The sequence below is a fragment of the Rhinichthys klamathensis genome, unplaced genomic scaffold, assembly GCF_029890125.1.
Source record: "Rhinichthys klamathensis goyatoka isolate OS25496 unplaced genomic scaffold, OSU_Roscu_1.1 h1tg000387l_1, whole genome shotgun sequence".
NCBI lineage: Eukaryota > Metazoa > Chordata > Actinopteri > Cypriniformes > Leuciscidae > Rhinichthys > Rhinichthys klamathensis.
The window spans coordinates 2,289,507-2,315,385 of NW_026606891.1; the positions used below are offsets into that span (position 1 = coordinate 2,289,507).

A 25,879-nucleotide genomic window follows, 5' to 3' on the forward strand; every position below is an offset into this window, starting at 1 on the left:
TGATGATAAATAAAATTACGTTCATATCTGTTGCTTTCGTTGATGTAAACTAAAAAATAGAAGATCTGATTTATATTCGTTTGTGGAGACACATTTATGTGGCCAAGTATAAATGGAACCATTTTAACAAATCAGATAGCTATCCCATCAGTATAAACACATGAAGTGACCAGGTGTAAACAAGCCCTATGATACACACATTCAAGTTTTATGTTTACATTCTGAGCAGACTCTCTCTGACCAAAGAGGTAAAACAACTGATGTGACCCTAATAGACCAAATCACTCAATTTAACCACTGATATTTGAACTCAGACTAAATTCCCACGGAGGTGTGCCTCTTTCTGTGTCTTGCACTAATTCTTTACTGTAAATAGTGTCTGTTCTGAGTCATTAGGAGATGTTGTTGTATTTCGTAACGCTTGATTCACCTGTGCCTCACAGCTCTCGGTTCTGACATCATCACAGCTGCCTGACACGTGATAGAAAGACTGCTTGACAACTATTCTGATGTTTTTCCTGTAAGAAAAGTCAAGTGTTGCCCCGCAACAAGATAAACATGTTTGTGTTTTTGTCAATGATTAATTTGAGTGTAGCTGGTGTTGATGCCACTGATGAATTTCTATTCTAATGTCTATTCTCATTTCTTTGTTGTGTTACGCCAGTCTCTAGAGCAGGACCAGATGTCTCTACAGAGGATGAAGAAAATTGTGAAGGCCATCCACAACTCTGGACTCAGTGAGTGCAGTCTTATATTCTTGGCGTTTATTTTGTTTGTTTGTTTAATTGTTTTGTCTAGTACAGTGATTCTTTACCCTTTTGACTCCAAGGCCCCCATTGTCCACAACAAAATGTGAAGGCCCAAAACCAACTCCTAGTTTCTGTCAATTGAATTGAGGATTCCAGAAGTTTTAAGAGCTGAATGTTCTTCAGGGATCCCATTCTTTTTTTATCCAATGAATTTATTTTATTGTTCATAATTTACTGGATTAAGGATAATGATTTTTAAGAATGTTTTTTTTTACAACACAATTTCTTCCCGATTTTAGATTTGATTAATTTACACTTTTCCAGGTCTAGAAATCACACTTAAAAATATGAAATCATTTTGATGCTTGTTTTAGTCATCTTGAGAACCCTTTAGAAGTTTGCTGATGCCATCTAGAGAACCACTAAGCAAAAATATTTATTTTTAGTATCTTTAGGAAGTCTGGTTCACTCAGTATTTAAGCCTCCCAGACTGTCACATCACCGTCAGCTCATGATAGCATAAACAAACAAAAAAAAAAAAAAAAATTATGTCAGATGTTGAAGTATGTTTAAAAGCTAGCAAAATTTGTGGGGAAAAAATTAAACACATTTCCCTAAAAAATGCAGTGAGGTCATTCTTAGTCGCTCTCTCTCACTCTCTCTGTCACACAAATGAAAGATGACAGTTGGGGCCCAGACTTGCATTGACTTCAAAACTAATAATCTCTATAAAAAGAGCAGATTTCCTGTTTTTTTACACCGAGTCAGGGTGTAGAAAATAACAGCCATTGAAACTTGCTTCACTGTTTTTATTTACTGGTTACACCTCTGTAAGCAGTTTGGCTGCATGTACGCTGAAACTATATCACATGATTTGACCAGTGTCTTTACCATACATTAAAATAACAGGGGAATATCTGTGTTTACATCTGCTCCTTCTCTCTTAAAAAAGAAATTGCTCCACAAACCTGGCCAGTACGCAATTTATAATGTTGTGCGGTGCTTACAAAAAAGTCCTGACTGGAATGATCATGGTTTCTGGGAAGCATGTCTCAGATCTGCCTGCTTCTTATTTCTGAGGGTGCGTGCCCCATTTCTCAATTCTGTGAGTCACAGTTCAGTTAAACACAAAGGAGACCCCACATGTTTTATCATCTCCCCCCTCATGGTCTCTTTCACTCTCTCTCTCTTTCTTTTAACTGAAGTCAGATGTCTCATTCCGGTAACATTACTGTTGAGGGGCCTCAATTTCCTGCCCCTGTGTTTTTGTGGTGTAACTAAACTTCCTAGATTTGGAGTGAGTCCTAACCTGAACCTGATGATTCATCCCATCCCTCTCGTTGTGCCAGCAGGATATAGTTGTTTGAATCACTGATATGAAAACAGCATTCAAAACTTCTCACACACAGAGTTAGTGCTTTTATTGGTTCTGCATCAAGCAGGTTTTACTCTTTACTCATCCTGGTTAGAATCCAGTGTTTGAGTCCAGAGTCTGTGGAGATTTTTGGGCCGAAAACATCTGTTCTATTAGTGATGTTATTAAGGTCACTGTTATTATGGTTTATATTTGGGGATAGAGATTTGAATAAACCTGTTGAATTTCCTTTTTTATTAGTATTAAAATCATGGTTATTATACATTTTTAATTTAGTGTGATACAATTTTCCTATTTTGTTTTTAATTTGTCTTTTTGATTTAGTTAAGGTTTCAGTAGGTTTCACTCTATCATTGTTTCAAATTTTTTTTTTCTCTTTAGGTTTTGTGTTTTAATGGCGTAAAATTTCTCAGCATTATGGTGTTATTGCTATTGTGTGAAATTTTCATGTTTAAAGTCCCTGTAAAGTAAAAATTAAGTATGTGTTCTGAGTTTGTCACACCACAGAAAAATGTTTTATTAGCCACCCAGACAAATTTGAATGATAAAAAAAGCCGGCAAGTACATAAAATAAGCTATCAAAATCTTGAAAAAATGAGCAGTATTCTCTGCTCTCAAACGCTGGGGGCGTGTCCGCTGGCTGCGCTGAAACCACGCCCACTTGCGGGAAAGCAGCCGACGGTGATATTTGTGATACTAGGTGTTTCTCAATGTCAAGGATCCTTCCTTGACATTGAGAAACGGCTACTGCTTTCGGGACGGGGAGATGAAGGCCGAGGCGGGAGATAGTCGGTTCGGCCCCATTCACCAGTAACAGCGGATTATCAGTGAATCCCAGTTGTCTCCGACGAAAGTTTATAAAACTATCCCGTGTAAAATGATCGCTACAGAGGCGGGTGTTGGCGGTGATCCTCAGCTCGCGGTTGAGTGGCCTCAGTGCGTGTGCGTCATCAAGTAGGGCCGTGTCCAGGAGCTCAAGGGCTCCAGTGCGTCATCGAGCCCTGTTTTAGCCCCGCCCAAAAAATCCGGAAAATAGCAATGGTGAAAGACTGTTTAACGGTCTAACTCCACAATTCAGTAATTCACAGTTCACAGTCTTTGTAATATGTTTTAGCAATACATTTCTAACATTTATAATGGGTTTAGATTTTTTTTTTAGAATTGCCTTTACAGGGACTTTAATTCAGATGGGTTGTGAAGGTTTTGATATTAAAATATACCATGTATCCAAAACTACATTTAATTTGTAGCCATTGATGTTTATTTTAGTTCGTTTTGGAGTTAATTTAGTTTGTTTTTCTAAGTTGTGTATTTTCTCCAGAAATCCCCTAAACTGAGTGATTTTTATGAATGATTTCACTGCAGGAATGACAGGAGACTCTCTGCAGGTAATTTAGAGAGCTGTATTTAGTCTATACATGCATCTGTCTGTAACCTAACAGTGTCACAGTTTAAAACAGAGCTGTTGGCCGTGGACTAAATGTTGATGAAAACACGTTCACACTAACACAGATGTGGCAGGCGCTTTAAGTGTTGATCTAAGGGTCAATTTTCTAAAACCCTACCGTTTCTGGAACAGATCAGGGTCTTATACAAGAAATGAATTAACAATACAAATTAAAATTGTGTGTCTGAAAGTGCTCACAGATGCCTGTTTGGAGAGAATAAAACTGTTTCCAGATCAGGGAAGGTATGTCCCCTGGGTGTTGGCGGCTGCGAGTAAAGTGCAGTATTGTTGAGCCAGACTGATTCACTGGAAAAACACTGTTGATTAAAGTCCACAGAAGAGGAAGTGTCAGCTAGACATTCGATTAACTAACTAAAGAAAAAAAATCCCCTTGGTTTTTGTCATTTTTTCGTAAAGTGCTGCTAAATTCATCCAGTTGTTTTTCTCCTGTCTAGTCTTGAAAAACATTTTTATTCCAACCCAAATTAAACCAGATCATGCAAGTGTATTTATTAAGGAAATTATATTAAATTCCCAGACTATTTATAGAGTCTGATTTCCTGATGTAGAAATCAATATGCTGGCATGCCGATTTGTTTTTTGTGGTGTCCTTTTGTACAGTAGAAAGGAAATTATTCAGATGAAATAGGATCAGGATCCAACGCAGGCCTGATCGAACCTGCATCTCCCACTTTAGCATCGAACCATCGTGTCTGGAGCATGTGCACTAACTGCTATGCCATTGCTCAAACCTCTACTGTAGGATTTAAATAAAGTAAAAAAAAAAAGTCTTTCTCCATTATTCTACAGAAACAATGTGATGTACACAAGTGGGACGTTTTTCTGGATCAACAACTTTCCTATATCAACCAATCAAAGCCCTAACCAACCCCTAGAATGCGAGGGTAAAATGTGTAGCTAAAATGTCATGTTTAGCTATAGCGCAGTATGCTAATTTCAGGGACGTTCCCTTGGAAAGCACAGCATGTGTTCCCACAAATACTTGTGATCATCATAAGTGAAGATGGTTTGGCTTTGCTTTGGCTCTTATCTAAGTGTACCTGTTTATTTTATAGCAGTAGAGCTGAGAGCTCCTTGATCTGTAGTGCAGTCGGAGCCTGTGGTGTTTTTAGTATTTTTGCCAGGAGCTCACTGTGCTTCAGCTGGTATCATTTTCACTGCTCTGTATCTCAAAATCCTGTTTTCCTCTATTCATTTGATCATGCGGTGAGGTTTGTAAGGTCACACGGTTTCAGAACATTGATAAAGGTTAAAAATTCACGACAAAAAATTAAAAGAGTTGTAGCATAAAAATTAGTGTTTGTCCTTGCATTAAATTGATCAAAAGTGACAGTGACAAAAATGATATACAGTTATACTTTAAAATATAACATTTCTGAATATTACTGGTTTTACTGTATTTTTGTTCAAATAAATGCAGCCTTGGTGAGAATTAAAGACTTTCAAAAACATAAAAAAATCGTATTGACCTCAAATTGTGAATGGTAGTGTCCACCAGTCAATTCCTGATGGATAAAATCAAGTCCCACCCTCCATTTGTTTTTTATTCAATATCCTGTTTCACATGGAAATGTCACATTGCGGAAAAGAAGTGGGCTGCAAACGCAGTTTCGTATTGACTTCTAATGTATCCTGTTATCTGTAGAAAGGTGAGTGACATGATTGACTTGATGCTGATTGTGTGATGTTGTGTTCCCAGATCATGTGGAGAATAAGGAGCAGTACATAGAGGTTCTGGAGAATCTAGGGAACAGTCACCTGACACAGGATAATAATGAGATCTCCACAGGCTTCCTGAACCTGGCTGTGTTCACGCGAGAGATCACTGCACTCTTCAAGAACCTGGTGAGCAAGATGCCATCTTGAGTTAAAACTACAAAAACACAATAAAAGGGACGTAATACTGAATATTTTTTGATCCCAATTTTTTTAAAGGCCAGTACTGTACAGCAGAGAAAACAGTTATACTGCATTTTTTATATATATTTTATATAAAAATAAAACTTTCAGACACTCAAAACACTCGGACACTGAAATCCCTTTTAGTTTATTGCTTGTAATGTTGATTTGTTCCCCTTTATTACTTTTTATTTTCTTACGTTTTGAAGCAATATTTACTGTAGTTAGTTAATAATTCTTAACATGCAATTTTCTTTGATTTATTAGTAATTTGGAATTATTTTAAAAAGTACTTATACAAGTAATTTAATAAAAATGCACAAATACATTTTATATTTGAAGCTGGTAAACTCGAAACAATAAGAAATAACTGTAGATCAATAAATGTTTTAAAACTGATTCTCAGAAACGGAATCAGATCGGATTGTGAGGTGCCTAAAAATTCCCACACCCAAACATCACCCATCCTGCTCTCTAAATATCAATATTGGTCATTGAAAACCACATTGGTTGACCACAAATTTAGTTATTTAAGAAACATCTTTCAGTTGCAGCATAAAGTTCAGTGAAGCGTAGATGGGTAATCACCTGTATAATTCGAGGCCAACATGAAGAGTTTCCACCTTATTTGAGAGGAAAATATTCAAGTACTGTCTGACTTGCCAGTATTATTATTCAAAAAGCACCTTGTGTGTGTCTGTGCGGCTTGTCATCTCGATATATTTCTGAATAAGAAACAGACTTCCAGCTGTACAAAGTACACAGGGGACTGGGAGAGGTAGTTTTGTGTTTGTGCGTGCATGCGCGCGTGTGTGTGTGTGTGTGTGTGCGTGTGCGTGTGCGTGTGTGTGTCAGCAGGGGTTCAACAGCTGCAGGCAAGGGCCTCTCAAACCACAGAGCCCGGAACCCTCCCACTGATAGTTTCCATGGAGATGGTAATTTATACCAGACCTGAGAGCATGAGTGGACAGCGTCTGACCACTGAGCTGTCAATCAAACGATCACCAGAGACAGGAACCTAAGCTTAAAAAATACAACAGAAACTCTGCTAAGAAAATAAACTCCATTTGATTTAGCGCCCTTGTGTGGGGGCCATAACTTTCCTTCAGTCAAGCCCATTTTTCATATTCATGAAGATTTATATGTATAACATCCATTTTGCAAGGTTATAAATCTATATCCTGCACCATTATGAGGTTACTTTTTTTTATTTACATTCATGTATGTAGCATAATATGTCTTTAATCTTTAATGTTGAGTGTAAAAGTGTGTGGCCGATATAATGCACAATCCTAGAGTACTTGCAAATTGTAGTCCGTTACTGATTAAAAATCACATGACACAAATTAGTTGGTAACGTAATGTAGTTTGCTAATTTTAGGTAATGTATTCTGTACTGTTTGATTACTTTGTTTACTTTTGACCTTACTCATTTATCACTTAGATTGGAATGAAAGTATTATTGTGTACCATATTGTATAAAACATAAAATAGAAAAAAACAAAGGGAAAGAAAATATTTTCCATTTCTTATCAACAACATGAAATGCATTTTTACCATTACTTTATGCCAGGGTTTCCCAAACTGGGGTCAATGAACTGCAGGGGGATTTTGAGTTGATGAAAAGCTAATGATTAGGTCAATCATAAAAATGTAAAATTAAAATGAATAATTTCTTTCTTTTTTTTAAAGGAAGATTTAAGAGTAAAAAGAAGGTTACAGGAGAATCAATAAATTATTAATATACCGTTGTGTAAATATGTAATAATGTAATCCTTAAAAAAGTAACTGTAATCTGACTATGAGCATTTACAAATAATGTAACCTAATTACAAGTACTAAATTGAGAATCTGATTACATAATCCAGATTATATGGTTACTACCCAGCACTATGTGTGTGTGTGTGTGTGTGTGTGTGTGTGTGTGTGTGTGTGTGTGTGTGTGTGTGTGTGTGTGTGTGTGTGTGTGTGTGTGTGTGTGTGTGTGTGTGTATGTGTATATATATATATATATATATATATATATATATATATATATATATATATATATATATATATATATATATATATACACACACATACAGTATATAGAAAGGTCAGTCTGTGGCTATCAGATCTCTTTGTGTGGTTTGGAAATCTATTATTGTCCCATCATTGATCTTTGAAAGGACATGTGCAAAATGTTTCATATGTCCAAAAAGGCTTTCCTTGGTTGAAATGAATCGTTCTGATTCTTCTCTCGTCCTGGTGTGGGTTTTCTCACACATTCTTTCCTAAGGAAGATTTATACTTGCTCAGCACTTTAATGTGGTTGGCCAAGGAGAAATCCCAAACACAAGTTTTAACTTTAGCTTTTTTTGGTTTGCGAGCATTTTTTCCTCCAGACTGAACTTTATAGGGAGGGTTATGACTTGCCAGGTAAAAATGTGAGCACTCACTATTGAGAAGGGAGTCAGAGTTTAGATTAACATTTGAACTACATTCTGATCGACTTTCAAATGTTGTTGTAAGTTTCTTTTTGGTTTCTGTCTCTGTTCCATTATTTCTGCAAACCTGATTGCTCTTGAGTGTGTGACTGCCTGATTGTATGTGTTCTTTCTGTGTGTTCTGTAGGTGCAAAACCTAAACAACATAATTTCCTTCCCTCTGGAGAATGTGTTGAAGACAGAGCTGAGAGACAGCAGGCTGGTGAGTGAAACAGACACGTGCGTCACACAGCATCAACATACTGGACTAAATGTGTCAAAAACGTCACCTTATACCCCAGCTTAGTATAATTGATATCAATTAAACAGCTGATAAAGATCAGGAAGATAGATTAATTCCTTTGAAGAGACCACAATAATGTGTTATGTTGTTTTGTTCATTGGATGAGGTGTTGTAGCTATCTTTGGCATGTGGCTTGTTTGGGGTATTGTGTTTTCTAATGTCAGATACGCAATAGCTGCACCACACCTTTCTTTATGCGTTTAACCTGTATGCTGAGTGGAGATGTACCGCTGGGCTCTGAGATCAAGTTTTGATACACACCCTCATATTATTGCTTTCACAATATTAATTTTCCACAATGAGGTGGAGTGGCCTTTGCTATTGCATGAAGTTTTTAGGGTGACACAAAGTAAACGTTATCTTGTGTGTGATTTATATATCCAAAAGCACTGGGTGTTTGTGTGTGGTGGGCATATATATATATATAATTAACATTGCCTTCCACTTTATCTTTTTTCTCTTTCAGGAGCTGAAAAAACAGATGGAGAAAAGCTGGAAGGATTATGATGCAAAACTGTGAGTTTCAGAGTCAGATTTTTTTCCTGGTACACAACTTCCTATAACATTTAGTAAAAGACCACCACTTGGTCCACCTGCTAAACTTGAGTTTCATTACATTCTTTTCCGTTTTTCCTTATTTATTTTGTCTTTTCAGGGGCAAGATGGAGAGAGAAAAGAGGGAGAAACAAAAACAGTATGGGCTGATCCCGTTGGAATCGACAGACACCGTGGAGGACATGGAAAGAGAAAGAAGGAACTTCCAGCTACAGATGTGTGAGGTATATGAGTCTGTAGGAGGGCGGCCAGTTAACAGACTATGAAACGTGTGCAAAATGAACCTGACCAAGACCACATTGTGTGCACGTCTCAGGGAGAATAAGTGCGGTTAGTACAGAAGTATGAGTGTGCCTTAGCAGGTCATTCCTGGGTTACCTCAGCTTGTTAACCTCTGTTGTGTTAAACGCATTCTTTGCAAATTTTGTAAGTGTGTGGCAGTGTCTGAAGTCACCTAAAACCAAGAAGCTTTGGGGTGTTTTTTTTTGAGAGGCAGTCCTGTTTGAGACCACAATGTGTTCATGTGTGTGTATCTGTGGTTATTGATGACCTCACTCCACATGTCTTGGTGGCAACATGTCCTAGTTCCATATACTGTGTGTGTGGCAGTTAGCCGGAAATTTGGGCTTCGCCGTTTGAACCCATCTGTGGTAATAGAAAGAATAAGGAAAGGAGTGAAGTGGAGGAATAATAAAAGAGAGGGGGATTTTCAGTGTCCTGCAGCGCTCCCTTTCCCAGCCGCAGAGCTCCAGATGTCTCCACTTTGCTCTCTTTTTATAATGGAAACATGCGTTATTTCTTCCAAAACTGACTGACCATGTGACAGTCATTAACTCTATATGCATAGAGTAAAATTTCATCTATTTGAATGGATTGCTTAGACACAGAAAACGCAGGAGGTTTTGCCTTTTCCACCTCTACAATGTGTGTTCTAAAACCTCTCAAAATATCAAATATGTTTAAAAATCTCTGACTGGATTGAATCATAGTCTGAAGCTAAAAAGTGGTTTATACACTACGTGATTTTTTTGTTAAATTTGTAAATGTTTAGAAAGAGTCACAATTTATAGACTGAGTCACAACGTTGGGACACAAGAGTGGGACTAGCCTTTGACCGCTGACAAATTACTTTCTTTTTTTCTCTCTTTCTCTGTTTGACAGTATTTACTGAAGATTCAGGAGCTGAAAGTTCGTCAGGGTCCTGATCTGCTGCAGAGCCTGATCAAGTACTTTCAAGCCCAAATTAAGTACGTCTGAAACTAATTCACATCCTACAGAAGCACGAGCTTCCTTTTCAGATGCAAATTTACCCTAAATTGGCTTTAGTACAAAACTAGGCTTTTTACACTACGCTTAACCATGTCTTAAGGCCCCTTGTAATACTGGGTTCAGTATATGAATCACAGACTAATATGAATAACTGTACTGTGAAGATTTAATCCTGCTCCTCACTCAACAGTACTCTGTAAGGATTGAATTGCTGTGGCTTTGTGGGTGTGTGTATTGATGTCATTGACATTTGAGATGGCTAAACACTGCTATTGTGTGTTCTCAGTTTTTTCCAGGATGGACTGAAGGCTGCAGAGAATCTTGGTCCATTTGTGGAGAAGTTAGCAGCCTCCGTACATACGGTAATAGACTTGTCAAACCCATTATCTGACAGATTCAGATTCCCACACCTAAATATTTACAATGTGTGTTTCAGGAATATCTCAATGTATTTTAAAATGTTAGTAAATTTCATAAGTTTTGACTTTGGATCATGAAGAGCAGCTCTAACTAGGCTGTTTGTTTTGTTTTGTTTTCTCTCAGATTTAGAGAGGCGATGAGTAGATATAATGGCTTATCTTGTTTGTTTTTTTGGATGATGCAGAAAGCCAGATCATTTGCTCAGACACATACACACCTCCCATGTTTTGAAACGGATCTCACTTCTCATGTTAGTCATGATCCGGTATAGACGTAGCATAAAATAAGAATCTTTAAATTCCTTTCAAGGAAGATTATCACTTTATCATTGAGTTTGAAAGTTTCTTTGTTTCATAAATTTATTTCTACTTAATATCAGGTAACTTTTTTTGTTAGTGCAAATACTTTAGCTTTATTAAAAAATCAAAAAATCATTTTTCAATAAAAAGCAGCCCATCTCAACAGTATTTTAATACATCATAGACTGTTTCAAAAATTAAGCAACATTTTTCTTCTTTAAAAACTGTCATTGCATGTATCTTCTGTAGAGAAAGCAATGCCAGAATGCATTTCGATGAGTCCTGAAAAATGTTGATAAAAACATTAAAAGTTGATTATTTTCTCTTGACATTATGTGTGCTATGTATTTTGATGGGTTACACTTTATTTTAAGGTGACAGTTACATTGTACTTAAGTTACGGTTAGGGTTTGGTTTAGGGTTAGTTACTTTTAATTATGCAAAATTTACTGTTACTATAGTAAGTACATGTACTAACTTGTAACTACGTCACCTAAAATTAAAGTGTTACATTTTTATGCTAATTAGACTATAGCACTAACTTATAGGGGTGTGCAAAAAAATCGATTCACATTTGAATCGCGATTCAATCTTTACCGATTCAGAATCGATTCATAGAATTCCAAAAATCGATTCATATTTTTTTTTTTTTTTTTTTTTATGGCGTGCACGGGCGGAGTGGCAATCGGGTGAGTCGGGACTTTTACCGGTGGTTCGGTAGTGTTTCGAGGCTGCGAGGGCCGGTCTGATAAATAGTTACATTGCAAGTTCTTGCCGCCCGCTGGTCAAACTGTGCAGCCTCTCTGCTCAACCCGTGAATAAATGCATCGATCCGCTGCATGTTTGAGTTCTTAATGGTCTGTAGATCTTTTGCCAAGCGTGTCAGAGGTTACGGGTTCTAAACCGCACTCGTATAGTTTTTTCTCTCTCTCATCAAAACCGAATATGTTCATCACGTTTGTGTGCATTTTATTTTGAGATTTCACCAGAACCACAACGGCGATATGAAGCGCGCGTCCGAGTGAAGACAGCGCGAGCCACAGAGAACACTGTATCCATGACACTGATAGCAGCGGCAACGAGCGCTCAGCTTGATTTCAAAAACAACAGATCTCTTATTTAATAGCGAACTAAATAAATGCTCTGCTAGTTAACTGGAGATACCCGCAAATTACGCCTATGAACGACTTCACTGGATCTAAAGAAATCAATCTAACCATAGATGTTACCAGTAGCGGTGGCTTTTTAAAATCTATTTAAAATTATTTCGCAAGGGTTCTATGACATTAGTAGGCTATATTTTTAGGAAGTTCAATGTGCCCAGTCGAGTTCACATTTCAACAGTCAGCCTGCTGAAGTAGTCCTTAAACCACATTTAGCATAATTGTTTGTTTGATCTGACTACAGCACTTTAAAGCTAAATGTAAAAGCTTTTTATTTAAGTTTTATTTTAAACTTGAATTAAATGTATTTGAAAGCTGGCCAAAGCTTGGCACTTTGCACTTTTTAGTTGCAAAAGTTTTTATTTTTGTTTGAAGACATAAAGTAATATCAAACTACATTTAATTTGTTGTGTTTTTTTTTTCTTTTAAATTGTGTCTACTGCAATCAATCACATAGGAAAAAGTAAACTACATTTATATACTGCGAATCGTTTTTTGAATCGAGAATCGTTTTTGAATCGAAAATCGATTTTGAATCGAATCTTGAGACAAAAAATCGGTATCGAATCGAATCGTGACATTTTCTGAATCGTGCACCCCTACTAACTTAGCAAGCTATGTTGCTTAAATGAGTCACTTTGCACTACACAGAAGTATGACACAAAGAGTTCTGAAAAGTGCGGTTTCATGACAGTTCGGATACTCCCTTAGAAACCAGCTGCCTATGTAGATGGCAAGGAAAGTCAAAGTTTTGAAGACCAGCTATTAATTGCATCCAGACTGTTTAGATTTTACTCATTTTAATCTCCCTAAAGAATACACCAAAATCTGTTTTAAAACAAATGAATATTTATCAGTTGATGTTTCCCAGCTGCATCATGGACCCTGTTCTGCAAGTCTTGTCTGGTCATGGTTGTAAAGAGATATGATCCGGTCTAAAGTGAATATCACTCAACAATAACAGCGTTCATTAAATTATATTTCCTGTATTAAAGTTTGTCGTTTTGTTGTTACTATGAGGAGAAGGCAGGATGGGGCATGTGGAAATGATGTTGAGATGATTGTGTTTTATAACAGATCTGGTTTGGGTAACTTTTCTGAAGGGACATTTCTCCCGTTTCAACTTGTCCTCCTTTGATCATAACAAATCAGCATTAAGCACATGAAAGGAAGTGAAACTCAAACAACCACAAGCCAGCTTTCCGAGAGGAATTATTTCCTTAAAAAAAAAGTATTTAATGGAAATTGGTAGAATAAATTGCTGGAATTTTGTTCTGGGGGCCAAAGCCATCATTTCAACAGGCTTTAAGCAATGCAGGATTTCTGGCTGTGTTGGTTTGGTCCTGGATTTCATTACAAAATGGAGGGATCATGTATTCCAGTGTAAGCCTGTAGTGTCATCTATAACTTCTCCGTTATCAAATGTGTTTTTGTTTGTGTATAATTTATGTTGACCAATACCAAGATTGGTTACATTGCATTACACAAAAGCAAGCCACTTTTCTGTTATTGGTTCACAGGTTCGTCATGAGCAGGACGAAGAAGTAAAGCAGCTCTCTCAATTGCGCGACTCACTTAGAACACAATTACAGGTGGATGGCAAAGAGGTAACTTCCAAAATAAACTCCCTGAATTCACCACTTCTTAGTTTTAAAGACTATATTCCAGCAATTTCAGAGATTATGATGATGATGTTGTTGATGATGATGATGATGATGATGATAATTATGTTGTTCTGTGTCATTACAGGATTTTCTAAATAGGAAGAACTCTGGGCATGGATATAGCATCCACCAGCCTCAAGGCAATAAGAAATATGGCACAGAGAAATCTGGATTCCTTCTTAAGAAGAGCGATGGGTGAGTTAAACTTTACTGTCTACTTCCCAAAGTTAAGAAGGTCACAAACCCTCCCCAAAAACAACAACAGTCGGAACTATTTCTTTTTATTACCTAAACTTATTCAAGGTTTTCCAGACATGATGCAGTATTCAGCTCCTGTTTGCATTTAGTCACATGGGGTTGAGTGTATGTTCCTCAGGAAACAGTCTCCACACAGCTTTCAGTGTGTGTAATGATATATATGCCCCTATTTTTAAGCTGAGAGCAAAATAAATGAAGGAATGACTTATAATATCCTGAGAGAGTCACAGATAGTTAGCAGCATAAAGCATCAGTTTGAGCTTTTTGACTTCAGGCCCACAGCTGCGTGTGTGTGTTTGTCTCCGTGTTCCTCTCACACAGATGTTGTCTATTAAATGTGGTTTAGTTTCTTGCTGCTCTACAGTCTTACTTACACTCTTTTAAAACTACAGCTCAAAACACACACATGCCCACATGCCCACATCCACCCAGAATACTTAGGTTTTGATCAGTGTGAGAATAAACATCATCACCATTTTTGTTGTCATTTAATTATTGATTGCAACTTTACTAGTGGGCTGCTGAGCCAATAGGATTAATTTACTACTAGTTATTTCTGCTTTCATGAATTTTATGGTAATCTACCCTATACATTTAAACATTTTTATCTTCACATTTTAAGTAATTTGCTTTTATATTGGTATAAAATATTGAAAATTCACATTAATACATTTTCTGTTGACTCCAATAACCCCATTGTTATTTCAAAGCATATTTTTAATGTTTATTTGTAATAAACCTTTGGTATGGAGGTATGAAGGCAATATTGATGAATGTTAAATGTGAATTGTAAGAGGTATTCATGATCGTTGTGTTTCAGGATCAGAAAGGTTTGGCAGAAGAGGAAGTGTGGGGTTAAATATGGCTGCCTCACCATTTCTCACAGCACGGTGAGGTTTAAGAGAGACAAACACACAGCTCAACACCTTCCAGTTATACATACTTCTTTTTATAATACATCAGTCTTTGAATCTGATTGGCTGCGGGGCATTACAAAGTACTCTAGATTAACTTTTTGTTTACAAACCTTCTCTATAAAAATCCTATGGCTGAATCATTCTAAACGGTAATCATGGCCACGGTACTCTTGCTTGTGTGATTATTGTTTAATTAGCACAAATAGTACACCAACTTTAGTTATAAAACACTCTCTGTTCCGAGAGTCTCTAGAGCGATTATTTGAGATTCAGGACATGCAATCAAATTTTCCCATGCTGTATGAGAGAGAGTCATCGCTCATGTATTAGTGATTTCCTTTCAGAACCACAAACTACAGGCCAAAACACATAAAGGAGTTTCATCTGGAATCATCCACAATGTCAAAAAACAAAACTTTTGTCTGTGTGTGTGCTTCCAGCTTCAGTGATTTAGCAACCATAAACTTTGTAAGCTTTTACTCACATCTCAAGCATGAATCCTGCACACACCATAATTGACCTATGGCTAAGTCACGCCCCCTCCACTCACTCGGACAAACAGTCAACATTCGGGGACAGGCGCTGTCACAGTAGGAGACATTTCACAGGAGGCCATTGATGATTTTTGGAGACAGAAAGATTAAATATCATTTTGAAGTCACAAAAAGGGCCTTATCTATTCATTGGAGGGTTATATTAATAATTTTATTGTTGAGAAGGTCGATGAAAAGCTTCAGCTCCAGGCAAAAATTCACAGGTCACAGTGTAAACTGATAAACCACATCTCGTTGCCATCACCATCTCAGACAACAAGATGGAGGATCAGCATTGTTCATGCACTGCAGTATTTACATGAATCTTTACATGAACATTTGTTATCTCGGTTATTTAAAGATACGTTAATGAAGCTAAGTGACATGATGTACAACGCAGCTAGAAGCTAACGTCAATGTTTTCTAATGTTAGGCTAACGTTTGCCTAACGCTACGTTAGAGATGTTAAAGATAACGTTCAAATACGTTGTTGACTTAGAACAGATGTAGACATCCTTGTTTAATTCTTGTTTAATTTATCCACATTTAGTTGGTGTTGTGGTCTACCGCATAACTTTATCCAGAGCAGACACTTATCTCGGTTGAGATCTGGCTTGGGAAAGGGTAAAAAAATACACACCGTCGCCCTGCCTCTCGGGATACCTAGTGTCGGAGTTGCATGTACCCCATGCACACCGTTTGACCATTTTAAACTTAAAATGACAAGAAAAAACATATAAAAACGAATGAAAATTGACTAACTGCAATGCATTTCAATGGACGTGGAAGCAGAGAATGTCCGAGTGTATTGGGTTAGCTATGTGCACTGTGATTGGCTCATCGTGTTTGGGGGCGTGGCTTAGCCATAGGTCAATTGCAAGTGAGATTTGTTTGGATTTGATTTGAGTGACCACATACAGTATGCACTATGTAGTGAGAACGCCTTTCGAGCATGTTATAACTCTTCTTTCTTTCTCAGATCAATAGACCACCCGCAAAGCTCAACCTCCTGACATGTCAGGTGCGACCCAACCCTGAGGAAAAAAGAACGTTTGATTTAGTTACACGTAAGTTGATCTCTGACCTTTGACCCTTTTCCTCTCAGCTAAAGTATGGAAAGGACTGTAAAACTAGGGAATGGAAAACTAGCTTACTATTTAATAAATAGTGTGCAGTATACAGTGTATACTCTAGAAATAGTAAATGAAGCAGTAGGCATTGTTCCATGATACATTTTAAGCAGTAGTATGCTATGTTGCTCTCACACAACTTTATCGGATACACTAGTAAATAAAACTTTTAGTTAGAATTTTAATTTAATTTTAAATGATTATAAAAATTACTTATTTTTTGTAAAATTCTGAGTGTCTATTTACACTAAGTGCCAGTGTTGGGGGTAACGCATTACAAGTAATGTGAGTTGCATAATCGGATTACTTTTTCAAGTTACTAGTAAACTAACGCATTACTTTTAGATTTACAACAAAATATCTGAGTTTTTTCAAACAAGTGACACAAGTTACTTTGTTTTCTTATTTATTGACTGTCATCTCTCCTGTCCCAATGCTGAGAGAAATCAGAGGCGTTGTGTGCGCTGTGTGAACATGATGGTTATTGTAGTTTTAGACTAAATGTGAGCATGCGTTTAGTTTACTCATCTCACTTGCACTAAATTAATAAAAACAGTAACATGCAAACTCAGAACATTACGCAAACCTGCAATAATTAAATGTTACATAGTACAAATATACTTTTTGTATTTAATCTCACTTTATTAACCAATGTTTTTGCTGTTGAGCTTTGATAATTCAATTCAACCATACTTATAAGCAAAAATGGCTTTAGATAAACATCGCATTTGTGTTTAAATTGTTTTTGTTAAAAAACAAACAAGTAAGCCCAGCCCATGTATGAAAAATTAACGTGTTGCTTTCCATAAAAAGTAATTAACGCAGTTAGTTTTTAAAAGTAACTTTCCCCAACACTGCTGAGTGTTGTTGGCAAAGAGTAAATGGGCTAAATAGCATCAAACTGCTATTTACACTGCAAAGAAATTACTGCTATTTTCACTTAGTGTAAATGTCATCTTTCACTTTTTTCAAAAATCCTCTGCCTTAATTGCAGATACAATTACATCTGCTTTATTCACTTCACTGGAAAGCACATTGCATTGTGGGATGTGCAGTGTGTTTTATACATAAATTTGTTTGCTTAATATGTACAGTGAGTGTTTACACTCTATATATTGTAGGAATAATAAGAATAGTATGCTGTTCTGAAGGTATCCAAGGACTAGCCAGGTATGAATTGAACATGCATGGCTGGAAATAATTCAGTGCTGATGGCTTAACTGACCTGGATGTGATGCATTCATGGAAATCTGCTGTGAAATATAGTACGTTAAACCAGGCGAGGCGTTTCATGCATGTAGGTGTTCAGAAGAATGTAAATAAAGTTTTGAGAAATAGGTCTGTAGGTGTGTAGATCATGAAAAACAGGTGTGTTGAGTGGCTAGTCCTGACCGTTTTTTGTTTTTTCTCTGTTTATTTCCTGTAGATAAGGATGTTTTTCCATGGTTTCCTTACTGCGTCAGAGATCCACCTAATGCATAAACTCTATTTATCTCTTTTTTTTTTCTCTCTCGTTTTTCTTACAGACAATCGTACATACCATTTCCAGGCTGAAGACGAGCAAGAATGCATGATGTAAGTGCAGACACACATACACTTACCCGTGCACAGAGAAATCTCTACCGCATACTGCAGAGCAGCATGTACAGACATGCTGGATCAAAACCTGCTCCTCAAGGCGAGAGATAGAATAAAAAAGGAAAGAGAAAGATAAAGACAATGAAATGTTAAATACACAACGGATGTATCTGAAAGGTCACTATTTGTTAGGCAGACATCTGAATATATTTTTTGTAATCTCTCTATTGGTCTTCCTGTTATCACTGTAAAGCTGCTTTGAAATAAGCTGTATTGTATAAAGGGCTATATAAATAAAGGTGACTTGACTTCCTGCAGATGGGTGTCTGTGCTGCAGAACAGTAAGGAGGAGGCCTTGAACACGGCTCTAGGTGGAGATCAGCTCCAGTTTCAGGACAGCGGTCTGCAGGAACTCGTCCGAGCGGTCATCTCATGCCTGAGAAACCTGCCCGGCAATGAGGGCTGCTGCGACTGCGGAGCCCCAGGTCTCGACTAGAGGATCCTAATGCATTTTTATACTGCTTGATTGTGGCCATTCACACCAAACGAGTTTTTGCATTCCATTGCACTGCATTTCCATAGTTTTTCTAAATAAACATGCCAGACGGGCATGGTTGATCGTTGCACTCACGTCTTTTGTAGCATCTTGCGCATGACACAGCATTTTAAAGATGCGGCACTCAAGTTATAATATGTTCTAATCTATACCTTGTTTTTTCATTCCACTGCCCTGTGCCTCACATTTTTAAACATGAGATGCCACTTACAGTGTTACAAATATAGAAATCCTATGTGTTATGTTCTAAATCAAATCCAAATGATGATGAGAGAGAGAGAGAGAGACCTTTAAGCCGTATTTATGTTTGCATATGTATTCTTTATTTTATTTATTTATTAGATGAATTAAATATTTAAGCAATGTATAATTCTTTTCATCAGAATTACTGCATCATCATTATGAAGAGCTCTTGAAAAAAACCCATTTTATTAGTCTGCAAAAGGTGTTCAAGATTGACAAAGAAATGTTTTGAATAAAGTGTAATGTGCTGTTTAGATCCCACCTGGCTCTCCACTAACCTGGGCATCCTCACCTGTATCGAGTGTTCGGGAATCCATCGTGAGCTCGGAGTACATCACTCACGAATTCAGTCTCTCACTCTCGACGTGCTGAGCACCTCTGAGCTCCTGGTACACACACACACACACACACACACACATATACACACACACACACACACACACACACGTACGTGTCTGAAATATATACATTTCATAAATTTGAAAGAGATTATTTAGCTCAGTTTTCTCTATGAGTCCATTATTGACTTACTAGCTGCACTTTTACTGTTGTTGTTTTTTGTGCTAAAAATCACATTTTTTACCCATAATCCTCTGTGACTGAGTCAGCAGTTACTCACAAGTGCTTCATTCTCATCTGCGCATTTGTACAGTATGAACTTTTTACCTCTGACAGTAAAGCAAAATAATGCAAGTGCTTCTGCACACATGTCCTGAGTGTTATTTATTAGGTAATTACTTAGATTACAGATAATGCAAACTACCAAACATCAAGCTGGATGCGTGAATGCAGTGTTCAAATTTGTTAGTTTTGTATGTTTGCTGCAAACATCTGTTTATTAGTTGTGCTTTGGTTCACAGTTGGCAGTGAGTATTGGAAATGCCAAGTTTAATGACATCATGGAAGTCAACCTACCCAATGATGCAATCAAGCCCCTCCCAAAAAGTGACATGTGAGTCCTAGTGTGCAGTTCAGATATATTGCTTAATATTATTAATAAAAACATTTTGTCACTTTACCAGTAGCTCAGCCTCGTCTTAAACATATTTTGCTTTTGTTTGTGCATCTCAGGACTGCGAGGAAGGAGTACATTGTAGCGAAGTACGCAGAGCGCCGCTACGTCCTCCCAAAAGAACACTCTGAAGTGTACCATGTGTATGACACTGTGAGGAGCAAAGACCTCACATCACTGCTGCAGCTCTATGCAGAGGGAGAGGACCTGTCTAAACCAGTGGCCACACCTGACGGACAGGTGAGACCACTCAATCCCACCATACACACACATACACCGCATCCACAGTGATAACAAAATCATCAGGTTTAGAAACATGCTCTTGAGATGACATGAGCTTTCAGAAATGTCCATCTGTCATATGAGACTCCCTGTGATTAAGTTAAATAGATGTTCATTTCTTAATCAGTTCGAACTGTATAAACAGAAACAAGACATCTGTGTGGTTAGATGTCATTAATCACACATCATTCACTCTCTCTGCAATTCTGTATTTCATCTCCTTTTTCCGTCTCTAATCAGATTTCCCCTCTCTTTGGCACACTCAGGAAGTGAACACAAGCCGTGTAATGACTGCTGTACTTGTGTTTGAGTTTGTTTTGTGAATGTGTGTGTTAGTAGTCTCTTTTCTAAAACAGAATTTGACTTGAATGATTCAGTGACTGAATCACCAACGTTTTAATTTAGCACACATGTACTCACAATTAGAAAATTGCACACCAACTCACCGTCTAATTCATTAATCTTCTCCATCGCTTCTCATCCAACAGCACATACGCTTCGCCAAGAGATGGTGGCCGCTTGACAGCAGCCAGTAACTTTATCTTGTTCTCTTCTGTGTCTCACAGGACTTGAAGGAGACTGGTCTTCACTTAGCTGTGCACATGTCTGAGAAGACTTCTCTGGCTCTAGTGGATTTTCTAGCTCAGAACTGGTGAGAGAAATCTGCTAGTGTCACAGATCTGTCAGCACACAGTAGGATTTCCATCAGCTGACCACTCTGTGTGTGTGTATGTGTTTTTCAGTGGCTGTCTGGAAAAGAAGACGGCAGAAGGAAACACAGCTCTTCATTACTGTACATTATATAACAAAACTGAGTGTTTGAAACTTCTCCTCAAAGCAAAGGCTGCTTTGCACACAGGTATACAATAATACATACACACAAACTCAACTATAAACATGATGGATGGATGGATAGATGGATGGATGGGGAGGTGGATGGATAGATAAACAGACAGATAGAAAGGTTGATTGACCAACAGACATTTGATTAGACTCTTCCATTCTTCTGATTGTCCTGTAGTGAACTCAGCAGGTGAGACGGCTCTTGACATTGCCAAGAGACTGCAGCACATGCAGTGTATCGAACTGGTGAGTATCATATATTGCACAAAAAACAGCTGAATTGCTTTGTGTTTGTGTATGTGAGCATGTGTTTGTAGAGATATTATCTCTAGGTTGATTTTTATCCTGTTTAATATCCTGAAGTCTCATATGACAATGTTTTCACAAGGAACCCCCCTCACCTTCCCTGCATACAATAGTATCATCACATAAAGCAAATACAATGTCGGCAAATGAAGAACCAGGTTCAGAAAACTGACAATAAATGGAGAGCTGTATTTGAATTTTTGGTTTTGCTCTCTCTAATAGGACACTAGTGTGAAATATTAGTCTTGTCAAAAGTGAGTCTCTGGAATTTCTTACATTTTCTCGGTGTGTATGTTTAGCTGGAATTGGCCCACAATGGGAAGTTTAACTCTCAGATCCATGTTGAATACCCATGGGAGACACCACAGGACATGTATGACAGTGAAGATGATCTGGACGAAAGGGTCTGTAATGACATTAACTATTTCATACGATATGCATTATTCACTATAATATGTACAGTGGTATCTGAGCAATTAGCAAAAACTAGTGAAAATGTTTCTATTTTGCATTTTTCAAATTTAATAATAAAATAATTGAAGTCATAATATTTCTTTGTTTTAAAATGTACAGAATCCTAATGAAAAAGCCATGTTCAGGTTCAGCAATTAAATTTTTTTTTTTTACATTATTAATATATGAGTGAATCAGTAGATGATAATAAATAAAAGTAGATCTTAGTCTTCGTTGTGTTTTATAATAATGTTCATTAACTTTGTTTAGGCGAGTCCCCATCCTAAGGGCTCACGGTCTCCGCTGCCTCCTACTGGCAGTAATGGGCACTGCTCGTCTGCATGGAATTTAAATAAAAGCAGTCCAGCCCGGACCTATGAGAACATTGACTTCCTATATGAAAATCCACCCAACAACAGCGCCCCCACTGGTGGCTCCATGCCACCTCCCCTGCCAGCTAAAGCAATACAGAGAGGTGAGATAGTGTTTATCTTTTAATTGACTTTTGAAACCTGAAGTCTGGAATTTTGGAATTAGATGTTCTCTGAGAAGCTGAATTGTACCTCAATTGCATATGAGAAATGTATAGAAACGCTGCAAGTTTATTCCAGACAAACCACAGCAAGGTCAAAGATAAATTGTGTCCCCACAGGTCGTTCAGATCCTCAGATCTCGGTTTCCATTCCAGAGACTCACTCCCCCTACCGCCAGAGTTCCCACCCCACAGGCTGCTTTCAGAGAATCAGCACCCCGTCCCCTGTGACCGAGTCCTCTGGACTGACATCAGCACGCTCTCACACCATTGGACCGTCAAAGGGACCGAGACAGACGGTGTTCTGGGAGGGACCTTTCTCGGGGGCAGAGGGCAAAAATTACTCCACCTCACCACAGTGTCAGAGAGGACCCGTCAGGTTAGTCACTCGCTACCTCCGAAATCGCGCATTGTCTGAGTAGGTAATATATTTGAATTTGAATTTACTATGCGACCGAAAAAGTACGCTCTATATAATATGAATACAGGTAGTATGAATGAAATTTGGACATACTACATCCTCCATGTTACTTTCGCGAGACCTACCAGTTTGGACATACTACTCTTTTGGCGTACTGTTTTTTGCATAATATATAGTAGGGAAGTATTCAATTTTGGACGAACCAACTGTAATCCTATACTACATTTATCTTACAGGGCAAGAAGTTTCCTCATTATTGTATTACATTTTTTTGTATGCAATTACATATAACAAATTAAACACTAGTTAGTAGTTGCTAAAAAAAAAAAAAAAAAAGTCATATCAAATGTTAATGAAATATATAATAATAGTGAGAATTCATATGATTTACGTGTGAACATCTACTAAAATCAGTGTAGCATCCATTGAAATCTGTATTTGTTTATGAGTGTATGTGTGTAGTATTCTGATTTGGCAAATATACCGTAAAACTTCAAATAATAGCCGAGTCCCAAATAGACGCCTGTCTCTTTTACACGCCTGGTGTGGCTGCCGGTTTGGGTAAATAAAGGCCGGTCTCAAATAGAGGCTGGGTCTGTTTTTTAGTTTCGGGTTGTATTTAATCCTCTAAAACCGTCAGATCGTCCGCTTTTTGGCGACCGCCAAAGCAAATTGTTGTCCCTCCAAAGCCTTTTTTGATCGATGAGTGATGTAGAATAGAATGACGTTACGAGCAGAGAGAGAGAGAGAGAGAGAGCGCCCCGGCCGCGCGCGCGCACTCTCACGTCTTCAAACAACACGAGCGCTGTCTTGCTCTCTCTCCCTCGCGCATATTAATCAAAATCAATTGACGCGATAGTAAGAGGTCGGAAGACCGCAGTTTCACGTGGAGCATTTGGAGATTTTTAGAGATTAGAGACAGGCCTATACACTCAATGAACAACATCTCAACACTAAATTATAAAGGCCTGTCTCATATAGACACCTGTCTCAAATACAAGCCGGTGCAGTTCGACGATTTGGGAAAATAAAAGCCCGGGCTACTATTTGAAGTTTTACGGTAATTCAAATGTTTATCTGCAGCTCAGAGAAGACGACCTCGTATCGCCGCACGAGCAGCGGGAGTCAAGGGAAGAGTTCGGCTCCATCTCCTGGGTGTGCAGGCAGTCAGGAGGAACTCTACTGCAGTCCAGTGGGCGGAGCTCCCAACCCATCACCTCCACCAGCTAATGCTAACAACAGCGCCACAGTGCCAGTCATACTGCCGCCACCTCGCTCACGCAAAAACGCCATGGTAATGTATACATATTATTTTTACTTGTATTTGTTTGTTATCCCTTCATTTGTGAACATTCATTTGTATATGTAAAAGCTGGAATACACCCCACACGACTTTTGCCCAGATTCCCCACCCCGAGTTGATTGATTTCACAGAAAATTGCATAGTGCGCACAGACTCCATTTTTTTTTAGCTTCAGACTATGATTCCATCCAGTCATTTGTCATGCATCTTCTAGCAACGAGGTGCATGTTTCTACATGAGATGGTTGTGTTTGTAAAGTTTGAAAGTCAGGTAGTATATGATGCCCAGTTTTTCTGTGTAACCATTTTCAAAGTCAGAAAGTGTATGCTGAGATTTTCTCTGTGTTAGATCTCATTAAGGGAGAGACCCAAGAAGGTCAGAGCGTTGGTTGACTGCAGATCAGTTGGTGCCAATCAGCTGGCTTTCTTTAAGAACGAAGTCATCATAGTGACAGCAACTGATGACCCACACTGGTGGGTAAGTATACATACTCTCTCTCACACACACACACACACACACACACACCCTGTGTTTACCTGCCATGCTTTTAACAGGCTTTACAGTAACTGTGAATACATTTTCCATAAACGGTTCAAACTGAGACCTCAACATCTTGCACTCTTTTCCTCCCAGGTGGGCCATATAGAGGGAGAACCTTCTAGAAGTGGCTCCTTTCCAGTCAACTATGTACATAAATTAGGAGAATGAGGTGAACCTCCATGAACACTCACATTACACCATGTGGAACTAGTCTAGACTGTTGCTTTTATCTTCAGAAGCGCTAGACCAAGAAACTGTGGAGGCCTGAAATGCACTTAGAAGATGAAAGACTGGAGAACGGCATTAGTGTGAAGCGCTGTAAGATGATCCACTGATCATTTCAGTGCTGCTCATAACGTATCTGAGCTGTTTATCTGGACTGAAGGTTTGGCAGGTACGTCATGACTCACGAATGAATGGCAGAAAAGGGATGAAAGCCATCCAGCTTTTGAAACTCCTCTTGGGTTTAGTTGTTTAAACTAACGACAGGACTTGTTCTTATTGATATTGAGGCATTGAACGTGTTCTTGGCGTTTGAGGTCTCGAAGAGATTGTCGGCCAGACTCGGAGGCACTGGGCTCGTTTGCTGAAGCTCATCCTGTGGTTGGTGCTCTCTGGATATTAATTTATACCATCAGGCATTATGACATGCCATTAGTTCTGGCCAGACACCAGGTCCACCAGACAGCGAGTTAAAGGATGATGTATTTGGTTTCATCTGTCTCCTCTGCACCGGCGTCTCCTATTGCTGCTGATTCCCGGACATCCAGCCCTGCACTGGGAGACCTTTAGAATCCTCAGATAGAAGATCAGGATGTTATCTGAGTGTTAAATGACAACAAATGTTCAATAAGTTTTGACTGCAGAAAGTTATTTTTTAATCTCAGCACGCATACAATGTGTATTGTATTTCATTCATGTGCTTTTCGAGTTTCCATATTTTATGCTAATGTTCAAAAATCAAGCTCTGTTAGCTTTGCCTATACAAAACAGAAAAAAAGCTGTACTTGTCTCCCACATTTAATGTCTTTTCTGTGTTTGTATTGTTATCGGACAGCATTATTATTATTATTTTAATGGGATCTCCCTCCAGACCGAGGTGGTTTATGGCAGATTTGGGACGTGTCTCGAACCAGCAGACTGTATAAATGTTTGATAAGCTGAGAGCACACAACAGATGTTTTCCCTTCTGCCATCTCATTGACTTCTGTGAAGCATTTTTCAGCCAGAGATGAACGTACGTATGTTGGAGGTCCAAAACGGTTCAGCTCACTTTGTGTTTTAGGAAAGCAAAAGGTAACGCTGTGTAAATTACACTTGTTTAACTCAACCGTTTTGTATC

General features: G+C 38.2%; 1 protein-coding gene across 3 annotated transcripts in view; it reads left to right on the forward strand.

The window, feature by feature from the left end:
* The window catches only part of asap3 (ArfGAP with SH3 domain, ankyrin repeat and PH domain 3), a 33,816-nt gene extending 8,499 nt beyond the window's left edge, over window positions 1-25,317 (forward strand). Inside the window, exons 2-26 of one of the 3 annotated variants that reach the window (XM_056234032.1) lie at window positions 665-737; window positions 5,292-5,437; window positions 8,105-8,179; window positions 8,727-8,776; window positions 8,916-9,039; window positions 9,977-10,062; window positions 10,371-10,446; window positions 13,487-13,573; window positions 13,716-13,825; window positions 14,709-14,778; window positions 16,318-16,405; window positions 17,995-18,043; window positions 18,365-18,531; window positions 19,101-19,234; window positions 19,706-19,797; window positions 19,917-20,097; window positions 20,706-20,791; window positions 20,883-20,998; window positions 21,161-21,228; window positions 21,588-21,692; window positions 22,012-22,216; window positions 22,430-22,652; window positions 23,778-23,988; window positions 24,346-24,474; window positions 24,631-25,317. In XM_056234032.1, the coding sequence (XP_056090007.1) occupies window positions 665-737; window positions 5,292-5,437; window positions 8,105-8,179; window positions 8,727-8,776; window positions 8,916-9,039; window positions 9,977-10,062; window positions 10,371-10,446; window positions 13,487-13,573; window positions 13,716-13,825; window positions 14,709-14,778; window positions 16,318-16,405; window positions 17,995-18,043; window positions 18,365-18,531; window positions 19,101-19,234; window positions 19,706-19,797; window positions 19,917-20,097; window positions 20,706-20,791; window positions 20,883-20,998; window positions 21,161-21,228; window positions 21,588-21,692; window positions 22,012-22,216; window positions 22,430-22,652; window positions 23,778-23,988; window positions 24,346-24,474; window positions 24,631-24,705 (2,826 nt within the window). In that variant the 3' untranslated portion in view covers window positions 24,706-25,317. Of the gene's footprint in view, window positions 1-664; window positions 738-5,291; window positions 5,438-5,767; window positions 6,427-8,104; window positions 8,180-8,726; window positions 8,777-8,915; window positions 9,040-9,976; window positions 10,063-10,370; window positions 10,447-13,486; window positions 13,574-13,715; window positions 13,826-14,708; window positions 14,779-16,317; window positions 16,406-17,994; window positions 18,044-18,364; window positions 18,532-19,100; window positions 19,235-19,705; window positions 19,798-19,916; window positions 20,098-20,705; window positions 20,792-20,882; window positions 20,999-21,160; window positions 21,229-21,587; window positions 21,693-22,011; window positions 22,217-22,393; window positions 22,653-23,777; window positions 23,989-24,345; window positions 24,475-24,630 lie in introns of those variants that run through there. The other 2 variants (XM_056234031.1, XM_056234033.1) reach the window with 2 other exon arrangements.
* The last annotated feature ends 562 nt before the right edge of the window (window positions 25,318-25,879 follow it).